The sequence below is a fragment of the Lepisma saccharinum genome, chromosome 13, assembly GCF_977018435.1.
Source record: "Lepisma saccharinum chromosome 13, izLepSacc3.1, whole genome shotgun sequence".
NCBI classification, from domain to species: Eukaryota; Metazoa; Arthropoda; class Insecta; order Zygentoma; family Lepismatidae; genus Lepisma; species Lepisma saccharinum.
The window spans coordinates 18,775,626-18,793,329 of record NC_139241.1 but is presented as its reverse complement, the minus strand read 5'-3'; the positions used below and the strand labels follow the sequence as shown (position 1 = coordinate 18,793,329).

The window sequence follows — 17,704 nt, the reverse complement described above, 5'->3', positions numbered from 1 at the left end:
CAGTTCAACGTCAACGAAAGCTTACATTCAACATCAGGAAAGCCAAAGGCGCATAACAAAGCTGAAATAAGCAAAAATGGCAGAATAGGCATTTTAGGGACGATTAAGCAAAATAGGCACTCACCTAATAGGCATTTATAGGCAATATAAATGCGTTTTTGGACTAGAAACACAATGAAACGAATTAAAAATATTAAAGCCTATTTCTTACTAGACCCGGTGGAGGAGGCACATTGTAGTTCGGATCCAACTTTAAACAAGAGGTGGTCATTTTCGTTCAATCTCCCTCACCTTCATGCCTCGCCCTCACACGCCTTCACCCTCACGGCTCGCCCTCACCCTCACATGGCCTCACGACTCGCCTTTCACCCTCACGGATTTTCCTTGCCCTCGCCCTCGCCCTCACCCTCACAACTCGCCTTTCGCCCTCACACACACTCACCCTCACGACTCGACTTCATCCTCACCCTCACACGCCCTCACCCTCACGGATTGACATGGCCCTCACCCTCACACGCCCTCACCCTCACGACTCGCCTTTCGCCCTCACCCTCACATGCCCTCACCCTCACGACTCGACTTCGCCCTCACCCTCACACGCCCTCACCCTCACGACTAGCCTTTCGCCCTCACCCTCACGGATTGACATGGCCCTCACCCTCACACGCCCTCACCCTCACGACTCACAGGTCGCCCTCACCCTCACACGCCCTCACCCTCGCGATTTGCCTTTCGCCCTCACCCTCACACGCCCTCACCCTCACGACTCAGCAGTCGCCCTCACCCTCACATGCCCTCACCCTCACGACTCACCAGTCGCCCTCACCCTCACACGCCCTCACCCTCACGGATCGATCTCGTCCTCACCCTCACACGCCCTCACCCTCACGGCTCGGCTTCGCCCTCACCCTCACACGCCCTCACCCTCACGGGTCGATCTCGCCCTCACCCTCACACACCCTCACCCTCACAAGTCTTCGGAGGGTGAGGGTGAGGGTGAGGTCTGCCCTCATGAGGGTCGCCCTCCGGAGGGTGACCACCTCTGGTCGCAACAGGCTGAATAGCTATGCACTGCTACAAAACATCGTCATTATTTCCCTAGTTTACAGCGCCATACAGGAAAGATATCCTGCTACTCGATTTTATAAACTATTCCATATATGTTGGTCATAGGCGTGCGCACGTGCGGGGGATTGCCCCCTAATCATGGACGTTCGCAGATTTTTCCACAAAGGGACAAGAAAGGTATTTTTTTTCATGGGGCATATTATCCCGATACTAGTGCTGTTCCCTCAAAAAACACCACTTGAATTTGAAATTATCGCATTCCTGTCCCCCCATTACATAATAATTAATGTAAATTACTATGACTGAAATCTAATTATACTTGTGAAATATATCCTTTTAGGGTGACCTTCGTTTTCGAGGTGTGGTCATCCTTGCCCCCTTGCAGACGTTCCATGCCCCTATATTATTATACTTTCACCTAGAAATTTAGTGGAGAGCAATATTGTCGCTGTTATCAAACAATATTATACTCTAAAAGGAAATGGCGCAACCACAAGGGGACAGGGGGGCATTGCCTTATGCCTTTTTCAACGTTGGACGCAAATCAATTATGGGGGGGGGGGGCATACATTGAAGTAAAAGAAAGCAAGACTAGCAGAATCTACTAGTAGTAGGACAAAAGGATACCAAGACGGAATTAGTTTTCACGTCATTCTTGCATTATTTCTTCCAGACGGTCAGGATAACTTGCAAGGGGTTACAGAGGGGCAATTGTCCCCTCGACTTTCAATGTTATACAAAAATACATTTCGTAAAATTTTCTTTCTCGCTTCGCTCGCGGTACCTGCTTTTCTTGCAGTCTTGTCAACTTCCGAGCCGTAGCTAGGAAGTAGCGGGAGTTGGCCCTGGGCGCCGAACAATCTGATTGAGAAAAATTGTAAAAGGGAAGGCCATGCCGTCCTAAGAAATTTTTTGCGCCCTATTAAATCAATACTGTTTTCAACTTTCAAAAATTTGGATCGAAAAATTTTCTTGCTCTCTTCGCTCGCAATTTATTTTCTCCAATACATTGTAAATTACCAGAGAGAAAGTAAGAACAGATAAGTAATTCAGACAGTTGCTGCTATAACAGTTTTGTTTGGAGGAAAACGAGCGCTCACATTTCAGAGACAATCTATATAATTTTTGCTGTTGGTTTGTTAAGGGGCGGATGAATAGATTACGTAATGTATTTAAATAATATGTTAATACCTAGGTATATATATATATATATATATATATATATATATATATATATAATATACACACGTTCGCGCACACACACACACGTATATATATCACATCAGTGCAAAAAACTAAAACAGTGAGATAAAATGAGGTTTTTCTTTCCCGATCTGACTGAATTTTCAAGGCTTTTGCCCCCCCCCCTATCAGAGGGTCTGCGCACGCCTATGATGTTGGTACCTTCTTCTAATAATAAAAACAAATTAAAATAACTGTAATATTAAATTAATAATTAAAATATTAATTAATATTGTTATTACATGAATGGGAAAAAGACGGCAAAAGAATATTAATTATCTAGCACAAGAATAGTTCAGATCGCTTCAATTTGTATAAAAACAACTGCCCTGGCAAGGTGATTGTGAAACAGATAAGGAATTGAATATTTGTTGAATAACGAAAAAGGATGTTAGATCCATTTGACGAAAAGAAAAGCTCTTAATTTAATATTTAAGCATATTACTTAAGTAGTGGTGTGCATAAATCTTATTTGATACAGTCATCCAAAGTTGTTTGACCCCAATGTAATCCTTTCCTTAGAATATGTTTGACGGAAATACACCTCTCTGGATTATACGACAGATGCTAAACAAAACAAGCATATTTACATTATTTAATTTTAGTACTAAGTCTCTCGTGGAAGATTCGGACTCCCTGGACACCCCGCCTCCCCTAAGTAGTCCTTGGCTCTATTACATGTAAGTTGTATTGCGATGTTCATCAATGTGTGTTTTTCTTCTTTCAGACACTCGGAAAAAGTTTTGTCTTGTCACAGGAAACATGTCGGGGTAATAAACGGTGGGGGCTGGAAAGAAAGGTCCGTTATGGTCAGACTCTGACCTGCGTGAATGGGGGAGAGTAGCGGACAGGGAACCTTGTCCTCTGCTTCTTTCGACACAGCAACCCTCCTTCCAGCAAAGTCTCCCATGCAATGGATTTGCCTTCGAAGGGGGAAATGGAATCAATATTGGCAAGACTAGGAAGAATAAATTACATCTGTCCGCTGCTTTTTTCGAGCGACGCTGATACGGGCTCTTAAGTGGAGGAGGAATTTCAGATTCATTGCAAATTTTACCAAAATGGTCATTAACAGCATCTAAATCTTCAGTGGTACTTATGAGCGAGAATGTATTATCGTGAGACTTTTTATTGTTAACAATACCCAATTGTTTCAACTCATTCCATGTTTCTCTCCGGTTTAAATTTTTCCCGCCAAACTTGAAGGTAAGATAACATTTCTTTTCTTGTCTTATGACAGTTGTTGTAAAGTTCCGGAGTTCTTTATATTGTTGCCAGTCGCTTGGATTGTTCGAACGTTTGAACTTTCGTAGCGCGTTATCTCTGATTCGCATCAACAATTTAACATTATCTTAAAAACCGTGTTTCTGGTTTATTCGGGGTGAGATAATCGCAGTTTACATCTCCTAACAGGAAGAGATTATCAACTAGTGGATATATTTCGGATATTAATTCTTCGAACAATGTAAGTTTTGTGTATGGGACATTGGGCGGTCTGTATATGGAACATACACCAAACTGTTTATTCATGTACTTCAGAATCAAAGTTAATGTTTCGATGCCTTCAGTATTTACTTTCGTCTCTATTTCTCGAACAGTTAAGTTGGATTTATGAAAAACTACAATTCCGCCACAGTTTTTCTTGGTTCTATTTTTTGTTAGTGTTTCATAACCCTGTATACTAAATAGAGATAGTGGTGTTCTGTCCTTTATCCAGCTTTCTGTAATGACAATCAAATCGAAGTCTCCCTCTTTTACAACAAGCCGCAGCTCGTCCATTTTCGGAACTAGCGATCTGACATTCGCGAGAGCGACACGGAAAAATGAGTCATTGCTTGGCCCTCCCTTCCCCTTCCCAGCAGCTGGTCATTACCTCGGGATTAACGGGAACCGTCCTCGCACTTGAGCCCTTGCAAGGAATGCAGTGAAAAACTTTGGATGTTTTCAGGCTTACCAACTATTGAATACTTGCTATTAAAGAGTAAAGGCTTACCTTGTCTCATGGAACAGATGACAGGTCGGGCAGGTTGATATTTGGACACTGAGGTAACACGATTACACACATTTTCTTCATTACGTCACTCTTAATAGGACAAGGAAAATATATATATATACATATAAACAATATGTTGAATATATATGCGAAAAAATGAAGCAAAAAAATGAGCGCACACGCAATCACGCATACACATACACTATTGTTGCTAAATCAGATTTAATAATAATATGATATAGTAAAGAACTTAAAGTACGTCTTATTATGCGGCAACGGATTAGATAAGCACAATATTTAGTTCAGGTGAATGCAGTCCTTGTGTATTTGATCTTGGGTCACTTCAGGGAGGAGGGGATACTACGACGACAGCTGCTCCAGATCTCTCATGAGGGTGATGGTTTGTTTCCTGCCATTCTCCGTGCGTACGATGATACGCCCATTCTCTGTGTAGCAAGAGCGTCGGCCAAATCTGTCTTTAGCCACTCGCAGGATCTATTGACGAGTGGCCGTGAGGGACTCCGTGATGAAATAGGGGCACCCGGTGTCCCTTAGCATCCTCTTCGAAGACCAAACCAGGTGGCGTATTTTGTAAGTGGAGAATTTTACAATAATACATCGTCTTCCCTCTTGTAAGGCGTCGGCCACGGAGCGATTCTGTTTGCCCAGCCGATGACAGCGGGCAATTTCCTCGCTACGGACGCTCAGATTCAGGGTCTTGTTCAGCACATCCAGCACCTTATCCTCCACGTTCTCCTTTATGGTTTCTTGAACGCCGTGGATAAGTAGGCACTCCCTACGCGAGTACTGCTCCATGTCATCGAGGTTCTCTTCTTGGGCCTCCATTTGAGCCAGCAGCGAGAGGAACTCTTCTCGTTGGTGCTTGAACTTTTCTTCCATTTTGGCCTCCAGCTTGGTAAGTTCAACCTGTAGCTTCAATATGACTTCCGAGTTAGGAGAAGCACTGGTGATGTTACCTCTTATTTCGCTTTCAAGTGCATCCTTGAAAGAAGAAAGTTCGCTTCGCACTTCTTGTTCAAAGGTTTCGAGGCGATCGTTGAGCTCTTTTGCTGGAGCGCGTGGCATCTTCGGTTGGTACGCCTGAGCCAGGAATGATAAAGCGAAGATCTCAGTACTGAACACAAACTGCTGCTTTTTTTTAAACGCGTCTTTTTACAACGTATCTATAATGCTCTTATAAGCTTGTAGCCCAAAGTCCAGCAAACCCAATATCCAGCACAGAAAGAGTTTTATCCGGACATTATATAGTATATTGTGTGTGTGTGTCTGTCTGTTTGTCTGTCTGCTCCTTCCCCCCACCAATCCGCAGTGATTTCACACCCTATTCCAAACTAAAGAAAAAAATAACGATTACGGCTAGAAGTGTTTACTCAATTTTTTACCCAGTGTTTTGACGCATATTCACAGAAATCTGCAATGTTACCCATTCTCGTCTGGTAGGAAAAGGACACAATTTGGAAACTCACCCCAGTCTCCCCCACCCCCTACCTACTGATTGATTTCATTTTTGATTTTGATTTGCTTTATTTTTCTTCGCTTTTTGTGCCACTTTTGGCTAATTTGCGAAGATGGAGATGAGTGATGACATGATGAAATTGAAGAATGGACACACTGACTTATAGAAAACACTAAAAGTGATAATTAAATGAATGAGCATTTTCTGAAAAGGCAAAACTGTGAAATAATTGGTAATCATTTTTATGAAGTTGTTTCCTGCTATAGCTGTATTTATTACGAGACAAGAAGTATTCTCATCATTGATTATTAGTGTCAGTTATTAAATAATACCTCGCTGTCGTATTAAAACGACTCACAAAGAAAACATTACAGGAAAAGTTGTTCTCCTTGATGTTGCCTACGAGTTGAGAGAGTTCAGTTATGTTGTATTCTGCATACGTCGCTTAAACTTAACTTTAAAACTAAACTAAACTTCGCGAAACATAGTGGTTCGGATATATCTTTAAACTGTAGGTCCAGTCCCGATTAGCCTACCTGTGTATAAAGTTGAGTTACTCAAACTCAATCAACAGTCCTGCTTGGGCTATGGCTGCCAGAGCGTTATTCTGTTCATTCGCTGATGCGTGGTCAGCTCATCGAGTCCCATCGCCGTTGTTTTCTGTGTTATATTATTATTAATAGAAAGCAATAGTTAAATAAAACCTAATTCTTATTAAAAACATTTAACCTATCGTTTGATTTCTTGACATTTTAAACCAGTTGCTAAAGAAATAATATTACTGATTTACATGAATAAATGTACGAAATTAATTTCTTTATAAATATTTAATAATTTAATAATTGATATATTACATGACTATACTACCTATAATATACATAGTTTCGGGCTTGGCCCACCTCCTAAAAAATCCTTGATACGGGCCTGACGTAACCCCTCCCTTAAGTAAATCCTGGGCACTCCACTATTCTTTACATTATGAAACCAAGATTCCTCAATGACTGCAATACGAAACCAACCATATAAGGGGGGCATTTAGCGTTCCACCCGCACCGCAAGGTCTGATCCCTTTTCGTCACCACTGAGCAGAAGGACAAAAAGACTTTGATTTCTTTCTCCAACATCGGGCTTTTCTGCAACTGATGTAGGTCCAGCCAGTCAATGTCTTAGGCTTAATGAATATAATGTAAACAGGAGAATCCACTTCACAGCAGAATCGTTGCTAGGTCTTTTGCCAAAAAATTGCCTGAAGTACTTTTAACAGATAGTGTTATTTGTCCAAAACACTCAAGAAATTAAGTGTAATATGATTAAAGAGATTCTGTCAATCGGAATATATTTTACTGCTACTTTTCTTCATTTCTATTTGTACTTGTCTTGATCATAAATACACACGGGGTGCGACCGTACAACCACAGGTGGTACAACAGTGACAACTTTCACAGTGTGTAGAGGATATGAAGGTCAAACAATTCTGAAAATCGCATTTTGTATCCCCCATGCATGCAATCCCATTCAATAGCTTCTTGGTTGCCACTGTCATTTATTTTTACTGTAGAATTAGATTCTAAAAGCGAAAATACACCATGAAACGTTATTATGCCAATACACACACTGCCAGAAAAATTCATTTACAGGGGTCGCACTGGCCTGAAAATCCTGGATAACTGGAGAAGTCAGGAAAACAAGGCTAGGAATGAGATGGTCATTGGAAACACAGAAAATTTATTATAAGCGTTCGAAACCTGGACTCGGGACTCGGGTTAATTTTTATTGCCATATTTGGTAACCGAAAATACATTTCGTTTTATCTTACATAGTGATTAATATATTTACAACATTAATGAACATAATGTCCTTCTCCAGAGAAAATTTTTAAATTCTCCCTATGGGTCTGCCCCCTCCCTCCAGAAAATCCTGGGTACGAACCTGACCCGTGCCGTACACTGGGGAACTTTAAAAAAAGGTCTTCCTCCTCTTAGTAAGATTGGAAGGTAATTGGAAACACTTCATTACTCCTGTATTGGATTAGAAAGTGGGGGAAGGCAGTTGCAGACAAGGCCAACACTACCCTATGCACACGTAAACTTGTTTCCGGAAAGCTTTCTGTTGGAGTCTTGTCAGGCATGATCTGGGCAGTTTGTGGAAATTTTTTGTGTTCCTACACCCCCCATCCGTCTGTGTTTGGCGTATTTTTATTGCATCGACTACTTGCTGTTATGGCTGGGAATGAACCAGGTTAGCAATGGGCAAATAAAAAAGTATAAAAAATACCAAAATTCCTGGCATGAGTAGTTAGTAGTAGTAAAGGTTAGGTAAAGTTCCTCGTGCGTACAGCAACGTGCCATGAAGGCACATTTAGGGGATGTGGTAGTAGGGCACCGCATATTCTCGAGCTCGGTCATTTTGGAGGTGATACGATCAACACCACGCTCCAGTCGCCTTTTTTTTGCCAGGGTTGTAGTAGAAATGAGAAAATACTAGAAATGTTTTGCATTCTGCGTATGTGACAGTATTATTTGGATATTGTCCCTGAAGTATCTGTTAACATCCTAACCCGCAGTTTTTTTCAGGATAAACTAGTTGAAGGCCGCGAGTGGTTCCTGAGAAGTAATGAACAAAGCACAGAATGCACAATAGTTTAGCTCACGTTTCTGGGGGGGGGGGAGAATGATATACAAATTTATTCTACGAATGCTTACGTCATTGTGACCATGCAGTGTATTTTGCAGACTAACGATGATCCGGCGTCTAGACACAAGGTCAGTATAATGGTCTGTGGAGTTTGGGCTGTGTCCTACGTTTGTGATTGACTTTCACAAATTTCATCTTAACACACCTTTTCATCCTTATCTATGGGATTACTCAAAAGTGGAAGAAAAGCGAAGTAAAATAAATAAATCAAATGGTCATTGTCTTTTTCAATATTTCTTCCTGATCGAAAATTAATGTTTCACCGATGTAATGCATCACTATAGACATGTGAATTATTATTTTCCGTCATCATAGTGTGCTTAATCATTCCTTAAAGCATAGACTTTAACGCTGTTGTCCTTAGTGTAAACTATCTTAACTGTGTGGAAGTTGTTATGTAAGCAAAAAAATGGTTAAGAGTAAATCCCAATTGATTGTTAGAAATTTAAAATATTATAACTCTGACGTGACGCATATTAACTGTTCTTAGTTCGCTGTCAAGGAACGATTTCTCCTAACTAAAAGGATTCCGGAATCCGTGGTAGAGTGGTTAACACAGCTTGCTTAAACACCGCCTTAGCATTGTGTTTCTTTCGGTGTGAGTGTCCCTTCAGCAAATTCATCATTTCATCGCTCATCCTCATCGTCACGTTTATTCAAAAGTGGCAGAGAAGCGAAGTAAAAAAAAACAAAAACAAATCAAACATAAATAAGAAGCTGAAGGGAAAAAATATCTCATTACCAAAATTAAAATATATAAAATACAGTAATTACTTTGCACTGCAGTTTTTTTTTTTGTTTTTTTGGCAGTGTGTAGCTGTTTTAGGGTCGTATGTTCGAATTAGCTGACCTAAAAATATACGAAGGGTGAACGATTAATGGAAATGGGGATGCACATTTCTATTACTTTAGTAAGCGTTCAGTCGTAAATCCTGTTGACACAGTGTGATTTTCGCGCAAGGAAGGTTCCTGGGACATCAACTAGGTCGACGTTTACTTATAACGTTACGAGGGTATGGATTTATCTCAACAAGTGCAACAAATGTTTATGGTCATGGAAATTATTTATATAATTTGTTTGAGTAATGTCGTTTTCTACCTCTTGAAATTAATGGTGACTGGAGATGAAAAGACACACGTGCCAGATTGTAACATGCTTTGAAGAAAGATGTCTTAAGTTCGAACCATGATTAAGGCATGTTTGCCCCATCACATCCATGAAATTGGTCAATCATTCTCATCGCCACGGATTAACCAAGAGGCAAAAAGGCAACGTAATATATCCTAAATAGAAAAAAATACAGAAAAGGGGCAAGGAAATGCACAAATCGTGTCGAGTCGAGGTTGTGTGTTGCAAGACGGAAATGTGTGACTATTATCGCAAGAGCACGTTCAATTATATTAGGGCAGAACCATATATCACACAATACAGGTGAAATTGCTGTAGGTTGACGTGAATTGTTAATCTGCCTAAACTCTTAAAATACTCTAATATAAGGTTTTTTGTTCCACTTATTATATTAATTTTGAGGGTCTTCATGACCGAGTGCTTTGCATACTGCTCTATGAAACCGGAGACCCTATGTTCGATTGATTTATTTGCTTTAGTTTACTTCGCTTCTTGTGCCATTTTTGGCTAAGTTGCAAATATGGGGGAGGCCTCCCTGATGGCGCAGTGGTAGCATCGTCGCCTTGTGATCTAGTGTTCCCGGGTTCGATACCCGGTGGAGGCACATAGTGGTTCGGACTCCACTTTAAACTGTAGGTCCAGTCCCGATTAGCCTTACTGTGCATAAAGTGGACTTCAAACACAAACTCAATCAAATATGGGGATGAGTGACGATATGATGAAATTGTTGAATGGACACTCACAAATCCATGCCCAGGCCAGGATTCGAACGCGGGGCCCCTGGCGTCGTAGCGCGATGTGATAACCACTCTGCCACTGGGGCCGGCATCTATTTTCGAAGCTTGGGTAATGTTTAAGAGCTTATTGTGTTTGTTAATTTTTTCTGGTCACTCCAACATTCGTCCTTATAGTTGAAAGTAAACAAGAGGGATATAATATGGTCGTAAAAATAGCAAAGTTACCACATATGCCTGTCACGTGCCCAAAGGAACGACCATCTTTGCTCGTTTTCTTTTTGTATTTGTTTTAGAGCTAATGACAAAAGAGAGAAAAGAAACAAAAAAACGAACAACCTATTTTCATTCATGAAGGAAATAAATCGCCAGCTCAGAACCTGATTTCTTGAGAGCTCAAAATAAACAACAAATATTTCTTCCGAGGCCGAATGACCACAGAAAGAAACGCTGTGCTAATTCCTTGATGACTCATGGTTAACATTGCTCTTCTGTGTGGTGTTCACGACTGACGGGTGCAGCTCTTCCTTATCTTGGATAGAGTTTCGGCATTGACGCTGCAGTGTTTCCAATTCAATATCGGTTTTTGTCTTTGTTTTCTTGTAAAAGGTGAGGTCTCAGTGAGGCCTTACCAAATATTTACACTGTACCAACCAACCGACTGCTGGCCTCACTCCTACCAGAAGTTAGATATCATCCAACCAGTTACGGAGTGAGATGTGAATTGAAATTGAAATCGTAATTTTGGGTGCGTCAGCACTTAGGTTATTTTGCACCTATCACATTATACGAAGCCCAGCCCCTTACCATATATAAAATATAACTAACATAACAATACTATAATGTCAGAGGACTAAAATATTCTTACTTGAGTTAAAACAGGGCAACACAGGATTTATACTGGCTGTAGGTCAGCAAAATGCGGTCCAGGGTATATTACGTGAAAGTGAGGTTGGCAATTGGGTGTACTACGTAGAAGGGGTGACGTGTGGTCAGCACGACCAACCCCAGTCATTATCGTAGGTTTTCATGACCAGGTTACACTACTCGTTCGTTCAATTTCCTCACGATTCTGGGTGGGTGACCGAAGGAGATGCGTCCAGCTCCAGACGCGTGCCCAATGGGGAAGGGGGCTTGGTGTTGGTGGATGTTAAAATATAGTGCAGAACTACTAAAAAATAAGATGCAACCCCTTTCGAAAATCCTGGGCACACCATTGAATGCGTCCCTCATAACCAAGAGAAAGCCTACATCACGCAGGAAAATGACAGCACGGAGTTTGGGGGTTGTTTTTAAAGAAATCGTTGACGCACGATATCAAACTATGGTCAATGGATTCGTCTCTCCCCCAACTTTCCCTCGCTCAAGGACGACGTCCCATGGTCCTCTATGCTTCGCAAGAAGTCGTCCCTTCACCCCGCAGGCAAGTTCCGTCGTGTTCTCTGCCTGAGAAAGCCCATTTTTGCAAGGCTAAGACGCTAAGGCTTTTGTCAACCCTCGCGGTCTGAAAATTCTGTGACGTCATCGTCGAAGCTCCAAGAACTTGCCTTCCTGTGATATCGTGTTCACTGTTCACGTGGAAGCGCGTACAGGGGATACAAGATCTGTGGCGGATAGAAATATTAATGATTGATTGATTGATTAAATTGCTTTATTTTACTTCGCTTCTTGTGCCACTTTTGACTAAATTTGCGAAGATGAGGATGAGTGATGATATGATGAAATTGATGAATGGACACTTACAAACATCCATGCCCAGGCCGGGATTCGAACCCGGGACCCCTGCATAGAAATATTAACATCAGTGGCGTACGCAAGGGGAGGGTACCGACTTTAAACCCCCTCTTGAGTTTTGAAAAGATAATGGAAAATTATGTGGTAAAAAATGGCAAGTTTATTATTATCTGCGACAATAATAATAATAATAATAATAATTTGAATTATTATTCCCATACAGCACAGCAATCGGTATATTAAAGAGTGAATGCCTTGAAAATAATCACGAATTTTTGAAAATAAAATATGAGGGCAACTATGAATTAAAAGAGAAAAAAGTTTGTTTTGTATCTTCTGCTGCAACAATGTTCAACGAACATGTATTTTTTTCCTGTGAATAATGAGCATCAAGTAAAGAAAGTTCTTGGTCCAATGTAATCGGCTAATAAAGACAAAGGCTAGGCCGACAAGAATACGCAATCACCAGTCCGCCACCCTATTGTTTACTACAGCACGTTTGAATTTTAGAAACCGGACGACAATAAGTCTATTGTGCAATATTTTGTTGGTAAGAACAGCGAGGCAATCCAGATGTAAATTATTGTACATGTGAATGGTAGATTTTGAGAGCTGTATTGGAGATTTCTCACGAATCTTTACAATGACGTTTGAGAACTTTCGATATGAAACCATGTAAGCTACCGCCACCGCAAAATTCAATTTTGCACCCCCCCCAAAAAAAGAAATCACTCAGTGACTCTGGAAAAAAAGTGGGAATATAATCAAAATGTATAGGATTCGGTCAAAAGAGATAAATTATATAACATATTAGTCAAGTTTGGAATACCTAAGAAGCTTGTTAGTATGATAAAAGTATGCACAAGTGAAACAGAAAGTAAAATTCGTGTGGGTATTAATGTGTCTGACAAATTTACAATTCATGATGGGTTAAAACAAGGAGATGCATTATCGCCATTGCTCTTTAATTTTGCCTTAGAATATGCTGTTAGGAAGGTAAAAGAAACTAACGAAGTACTAAAATTAAATGGTGTGACTCAGTTGTTACCATGTGCAGATGATGTAGACTTATTAGGGGATGATATAAATACAATTAAGAATAATGCTAAAATATTTTTCAAAACTGCTAAAGAGATAGGTTTGGAAGTTAACAAAGAGAAAACTAAATATATGCTTACAGGCCGATACCAAGTGTTAGGTAATAATCAAAATCTAATTATTGCTAACATCTCGTTTGAACCAGTTTCCAAATTCAAATACTTAGGAGTAATATTAACAGATGAAAATTATATTAAAGAGGAAATAAAAAGTAGGCTTAATTCAGAAAATGCATGTTACTTCTCTCTTCATAAACTTTTGTCTTCTCGATTAATATCTAAGAAACTAAAAGTTAAAATATACAAAACAGTAATTTTGCCTGTAGTATTATATGGGTGTGAAACTTGGTCCCTTACATTGAAAGAGGAACATAAATTGAGGGTATTTGGAAATAAGATCCTTAGGAAAATATTTGGACCTAAAAGAGATGAGGAGACAGGTGAGTGGGGAAGGTTACGTAATTTAGAACTACATAATTTGTATTCATGTTAAGAAGACTTAGGTGGGCAGGCCATGTGGCACGAATGGGAGGGGAAAGAGGAGTTTACAGGATTCTTGTTGGGAAACCTGATGGTAAGAGACCTGTAGGAAGGCCAAGACGAAGATGGAGGGACAACGTTGAGATGGACCTAAAGGAAATCGGTAGGGATGGAAAAGAGTATAGAGATATTGCTCAAGATAGGGAAAGATGGAAGGCCTGTGTTGCTGCAGCCATGAACCTTCGGGTTTAAGAAGGCTAGAGACAGGCACGTATCCAGGAATTCCTTTCGGGGGGGGGGGCTGAACATCATATTTTTAAGGGGTATAGATAGAATCTCACAATTGTATGTTTAAGGTCTGTGGTGGCGATTGGGTTCCAAACCGGGGAGGGGGGGTGCAAGGAAAGTTTACTTTCTCTTGGTAGACAAGGCCTAGGATTAAGAGGCAAAAAAATGGGGAGCAACTGTCCCCTAAATGGTTGCCACTGTTTAAGGCTGCCATTTTAATCAGAACATGAAATCGGAACGTTTTTTACCACTCGACTCCCCTGTTTCCATGCATTAACAGTAGTTATAGAGGGGGCACGAGCGGCCACCCCCCAAAATCTAACAATTCCATAGTGAGCTCTCTTAGTGTAATTTAACTGAAAATCATGATTTTAGTTGATTTTCCAAGTGTAAAAAACTGAAAATTTGTTTTACGCAAGAGCTTAAATTTGAATTTTATTGTATAAAAATTCTAAGATTTGATAATTTCCCCTATGACATCCATTTTTTTAAAATTTCACTTTTTTTCAAATAACTAAAGCGAAATCTATTACTTTTTAACTGTAAAAAATAATTGACTCTCACGAGTCAATTTTAAATTTTTTTGCAAAATACCCCAGTATAAAATGCTTCCGCTTAGTGAATGGACTTGGAAATTCTATTTTTGTCTTTTCTGTCGAAAGTCAGGAAGGGTCAAGTGAACCGCTGAACCAATCGGCTTTGACCAGTTGCCTTGGTGAGGGGGAGTTCTCGTGGTATTCTGCGTTGCCAAGTGTATGCCTGACAGCAAAAGTTCGGGGTTAGTGTACGGTTTGTTTGTGCTTCTTTTTTTTTGTATCTTTGATTTTTATACTGAATTACAATGGATGAGCCTATCGCAAATACACCGGCGAAATCGGAAGAAAAAAAAGTTGTCGGGCGTGGTATTCCTCTGCGTGGCCAGACCCGTGAATTAATATGTGCAGTGCGAGATTATTTTGAAAAAGAAAAATAGAAAATAATGGCCCTTTGCTTCCGTTTAAAAAAGTGATTGGGAGAATAGCAGCGGCTCTGGGAATTAGCAGAACTTCCGTGATGTCCATCGGTAAGGAAAAGTCCCGCTTAATGGAGACAGACGTGGCAGCCACAATGTCCACTCCAGGCAAGAAACGACCACGGGACAAACCTGTCACCAAACTGGACGTGTTTCAGGAGGATGCAATCCGGCGGCATATTTATCGGTATTACGCCAGGAAAGAGCGCCCTATCCTTGGGAAACTAGTGAAATCGTTAAGAGAGGAGGAGTTGTTCAGTGGCTGTAAAACTTCATTGGGGGTGGTGCTGGATAACTTAGGGTTTCGCTGCGGGAAGTACACCGGACGAACTATTTTGATGGAGAGGGAAGACATCGTTGCCTCCCGATGTCGTTTCTTGAGGGCAGTGCGAAATATAAATTTCGAAGACATTGTGTGGGTGGATGAAACCTGGGTTAACGCAGGTCATTCGACCCAGCGAGGGTCAACTGACGACACCACGAAAGGCACGATGCCAGCTCCTACAGGAAAAGGGGAAAGACTGATTTTGTGTCATGCTGGCACTTGCGAGGGGTTCAGTCCAAATTCTACATTATTGTTTAGATCTAAGAAATCGGGCGATTATCACGAAGACATGGACCACGCTCGGTTTTTCAAGTGGTTTGAGGAATCGCTCATCCCTAACTTAGCAAGGCCGTGTGTCATTGTGATGGATAATGCTCCGTACCATACGGTGCAAATAGATAAACCCTCAACAATGGCCACAAAAAAAGATGAAATTATTCAGTGGCTTTTGCGCCATGACATCCCGGCTTCCCACGAATTGAAGAAAGTGGAACTGATCGAGCTTGTTAACATAAACAAGCCACGGTTCCCGCAATCTTACGTGGATGAACTTGCGAAAAGAAGTGGTCACCAAGTGTTAAGACTGCCACCCTATCATTGCCACTTTAACCCATGAAGTCCCAGAGAACTTTTTTTTGCTTGGATTTTAATTTATTTTCGTATATATATTTCTGAAGATGGAATATGAGCTACCTAATCGAAATTTTTTGTTTGCCATGCGTTATTCCCTAGGGAGTAGGTGATCTCATATGAGATCACTGGGACTTCGGGGGTTAAAGTTAAACATGAGAAATAGAAAATGTAACACAATATATATATATTGACATTTTATTTTTATGCATAATATACAGTGTGTGGGTATGTGTGTGCGCACGTGTAGGGGTGTGTGCGTGATGCGCGCGCGCGCATGCGCGCTGTTACAAAAGGACAACTTAGATTAATTTTAGTTTATGCATTTTAGAATTTTATTGTTTTTATTTTATTCAAATTAGTAGCACATTTATGGTATTAATAATTGGAATAGTAACAAAAGAATATTATAATGTTATTTTTCATACCTCATCTACCCAATATTTGATGTAATTTGAAGTCTTAAAATAATACAAGTCATACAATACAGTATATCTATGACAAAGTAAATTAACACATTAGATTCATTTTAGAAATAATATCAAAGAAATTTTCCAGCTTCACTGAAACGTCTACAACTTGGTATGATATGGCACATTGCATTCCACGCATAGGGTAACATTACACTTCATGCAATAAGTACGAGGTCGTCCAGAACAACCTTGCCTCTGGCATCGTCGTTGTTGATCTCTTCTCGTCAGCAAATGGTCCTTCTTGTTGAAGCGTATTTCTGCTAGAGAAACCAGCCTGGAAGTGACTCTTGATGACAGAGCGATTGGGCGGTGTTGCTTTATAAGAGCCAATGTCACTTGCCTGCGAAATTCCAAAAGCGAAATTTCTTTTTTGTTAACAGTTCTATATATAAGCCAGCTGTTTACCACTGCCATATCCAGAGCTCTAATCACGAGAGGCCAGTACCATTTTTTCCCTCGAACACTTACTGCATGTTTTGCACACAACCAGTCATGGAGGTCCACCCCTCCCATTCCCTTGTTGTAACTCCGGATTAGTTTTGGCTGGCGCACAGTAATCCTTTGCTTCTCTTTCCTGGAATATCGAACTACATTACCAAATGGTTCCACTGTATCAAAGTTTGTGGCAACAGTAACTGGACTGTTGTCATTCCACCTGACAACCAAAATGTCATTGTTCTTGTCGAAACGATAATCAAAATCCCCACGTTTCATCTTCTTCATATCCTTAACATTTGTAATTGGGCACTTGTGCATCTGTTGCTCCCTAACTGTACCACTTGCTCGGAATCCTATTTCTTTTAACTCAATCAGAAGTGGAAATGTTGTAAAGAAATTATCAAAATAGACTTCATACCCTTCTGGTTCATCAATGGTAGTAAGCAAGAGTGACTCCACAACACTTGATCCAAGAGGAGTTTTATCATAATTGTATCTTCGTCCTTGGTAAAGTTCAAAGTTATAGCAGTACCCATTTGAACCACATATTGCCCACAATTTGTATCCAAAACGCACAGGTTTTCCTTTTATAAATTGCTTCAGCGTGTTGTGCCCAAAATATTTTACAATCATTTCGTCTATGGACAATTTAGCCTGAAAGACACCGAACTGCATGAAATTTCGGTTCAGTATGTCTTGCAGGGGACGTATTTTAAAAGACTTGTCAACAGTTTTTTGATTTGTCAGTCTGTCATCATTTCTTTTATTTGTCTCTTCACTTAGTTTGCTGTTATCATTGAAGTGCACAACAGATTTCAATTTCTGAAAACGATTACGAGTCATGCTTTCCCTAATCAACGGAATGCCTAAGTCTTCTTTCTCACTCCAAT

The 17,704-nt window shown here is 40.5% G+C and overlaps 1 protein-coding gene across 1 annotated transcript; it reads left to right on the top strand.

Annotated features, from left to right (window-relative positions):
- The first annotated feature begins 14,989 nt into the window (after window positions 1-14,989).
- Window positions 14,990-15,889, top strand: LOC145996712 (uncharacterized). Its single transcript, XM_083133234.1, has one exon. It carries the CDS (start codon window positions 14,990-14,992, stop codon window positions 15,887-15,889), a length of 900 nt encoding a protein of 299 aa, XP_082989360.1.
- The last annotated feature ends 1,815 nt before the right edge of the window (window positions 15,890-17,704 follow it).

Coding starts and splice junctions, on each gene's coding strand:
- LOC145996712 (XM_083133234.1), top strand. CDS start 14,990: ATGTCCATCGGTAAGGAAAAGTCCCGCTTAATGGAGACAGACGTGGCA.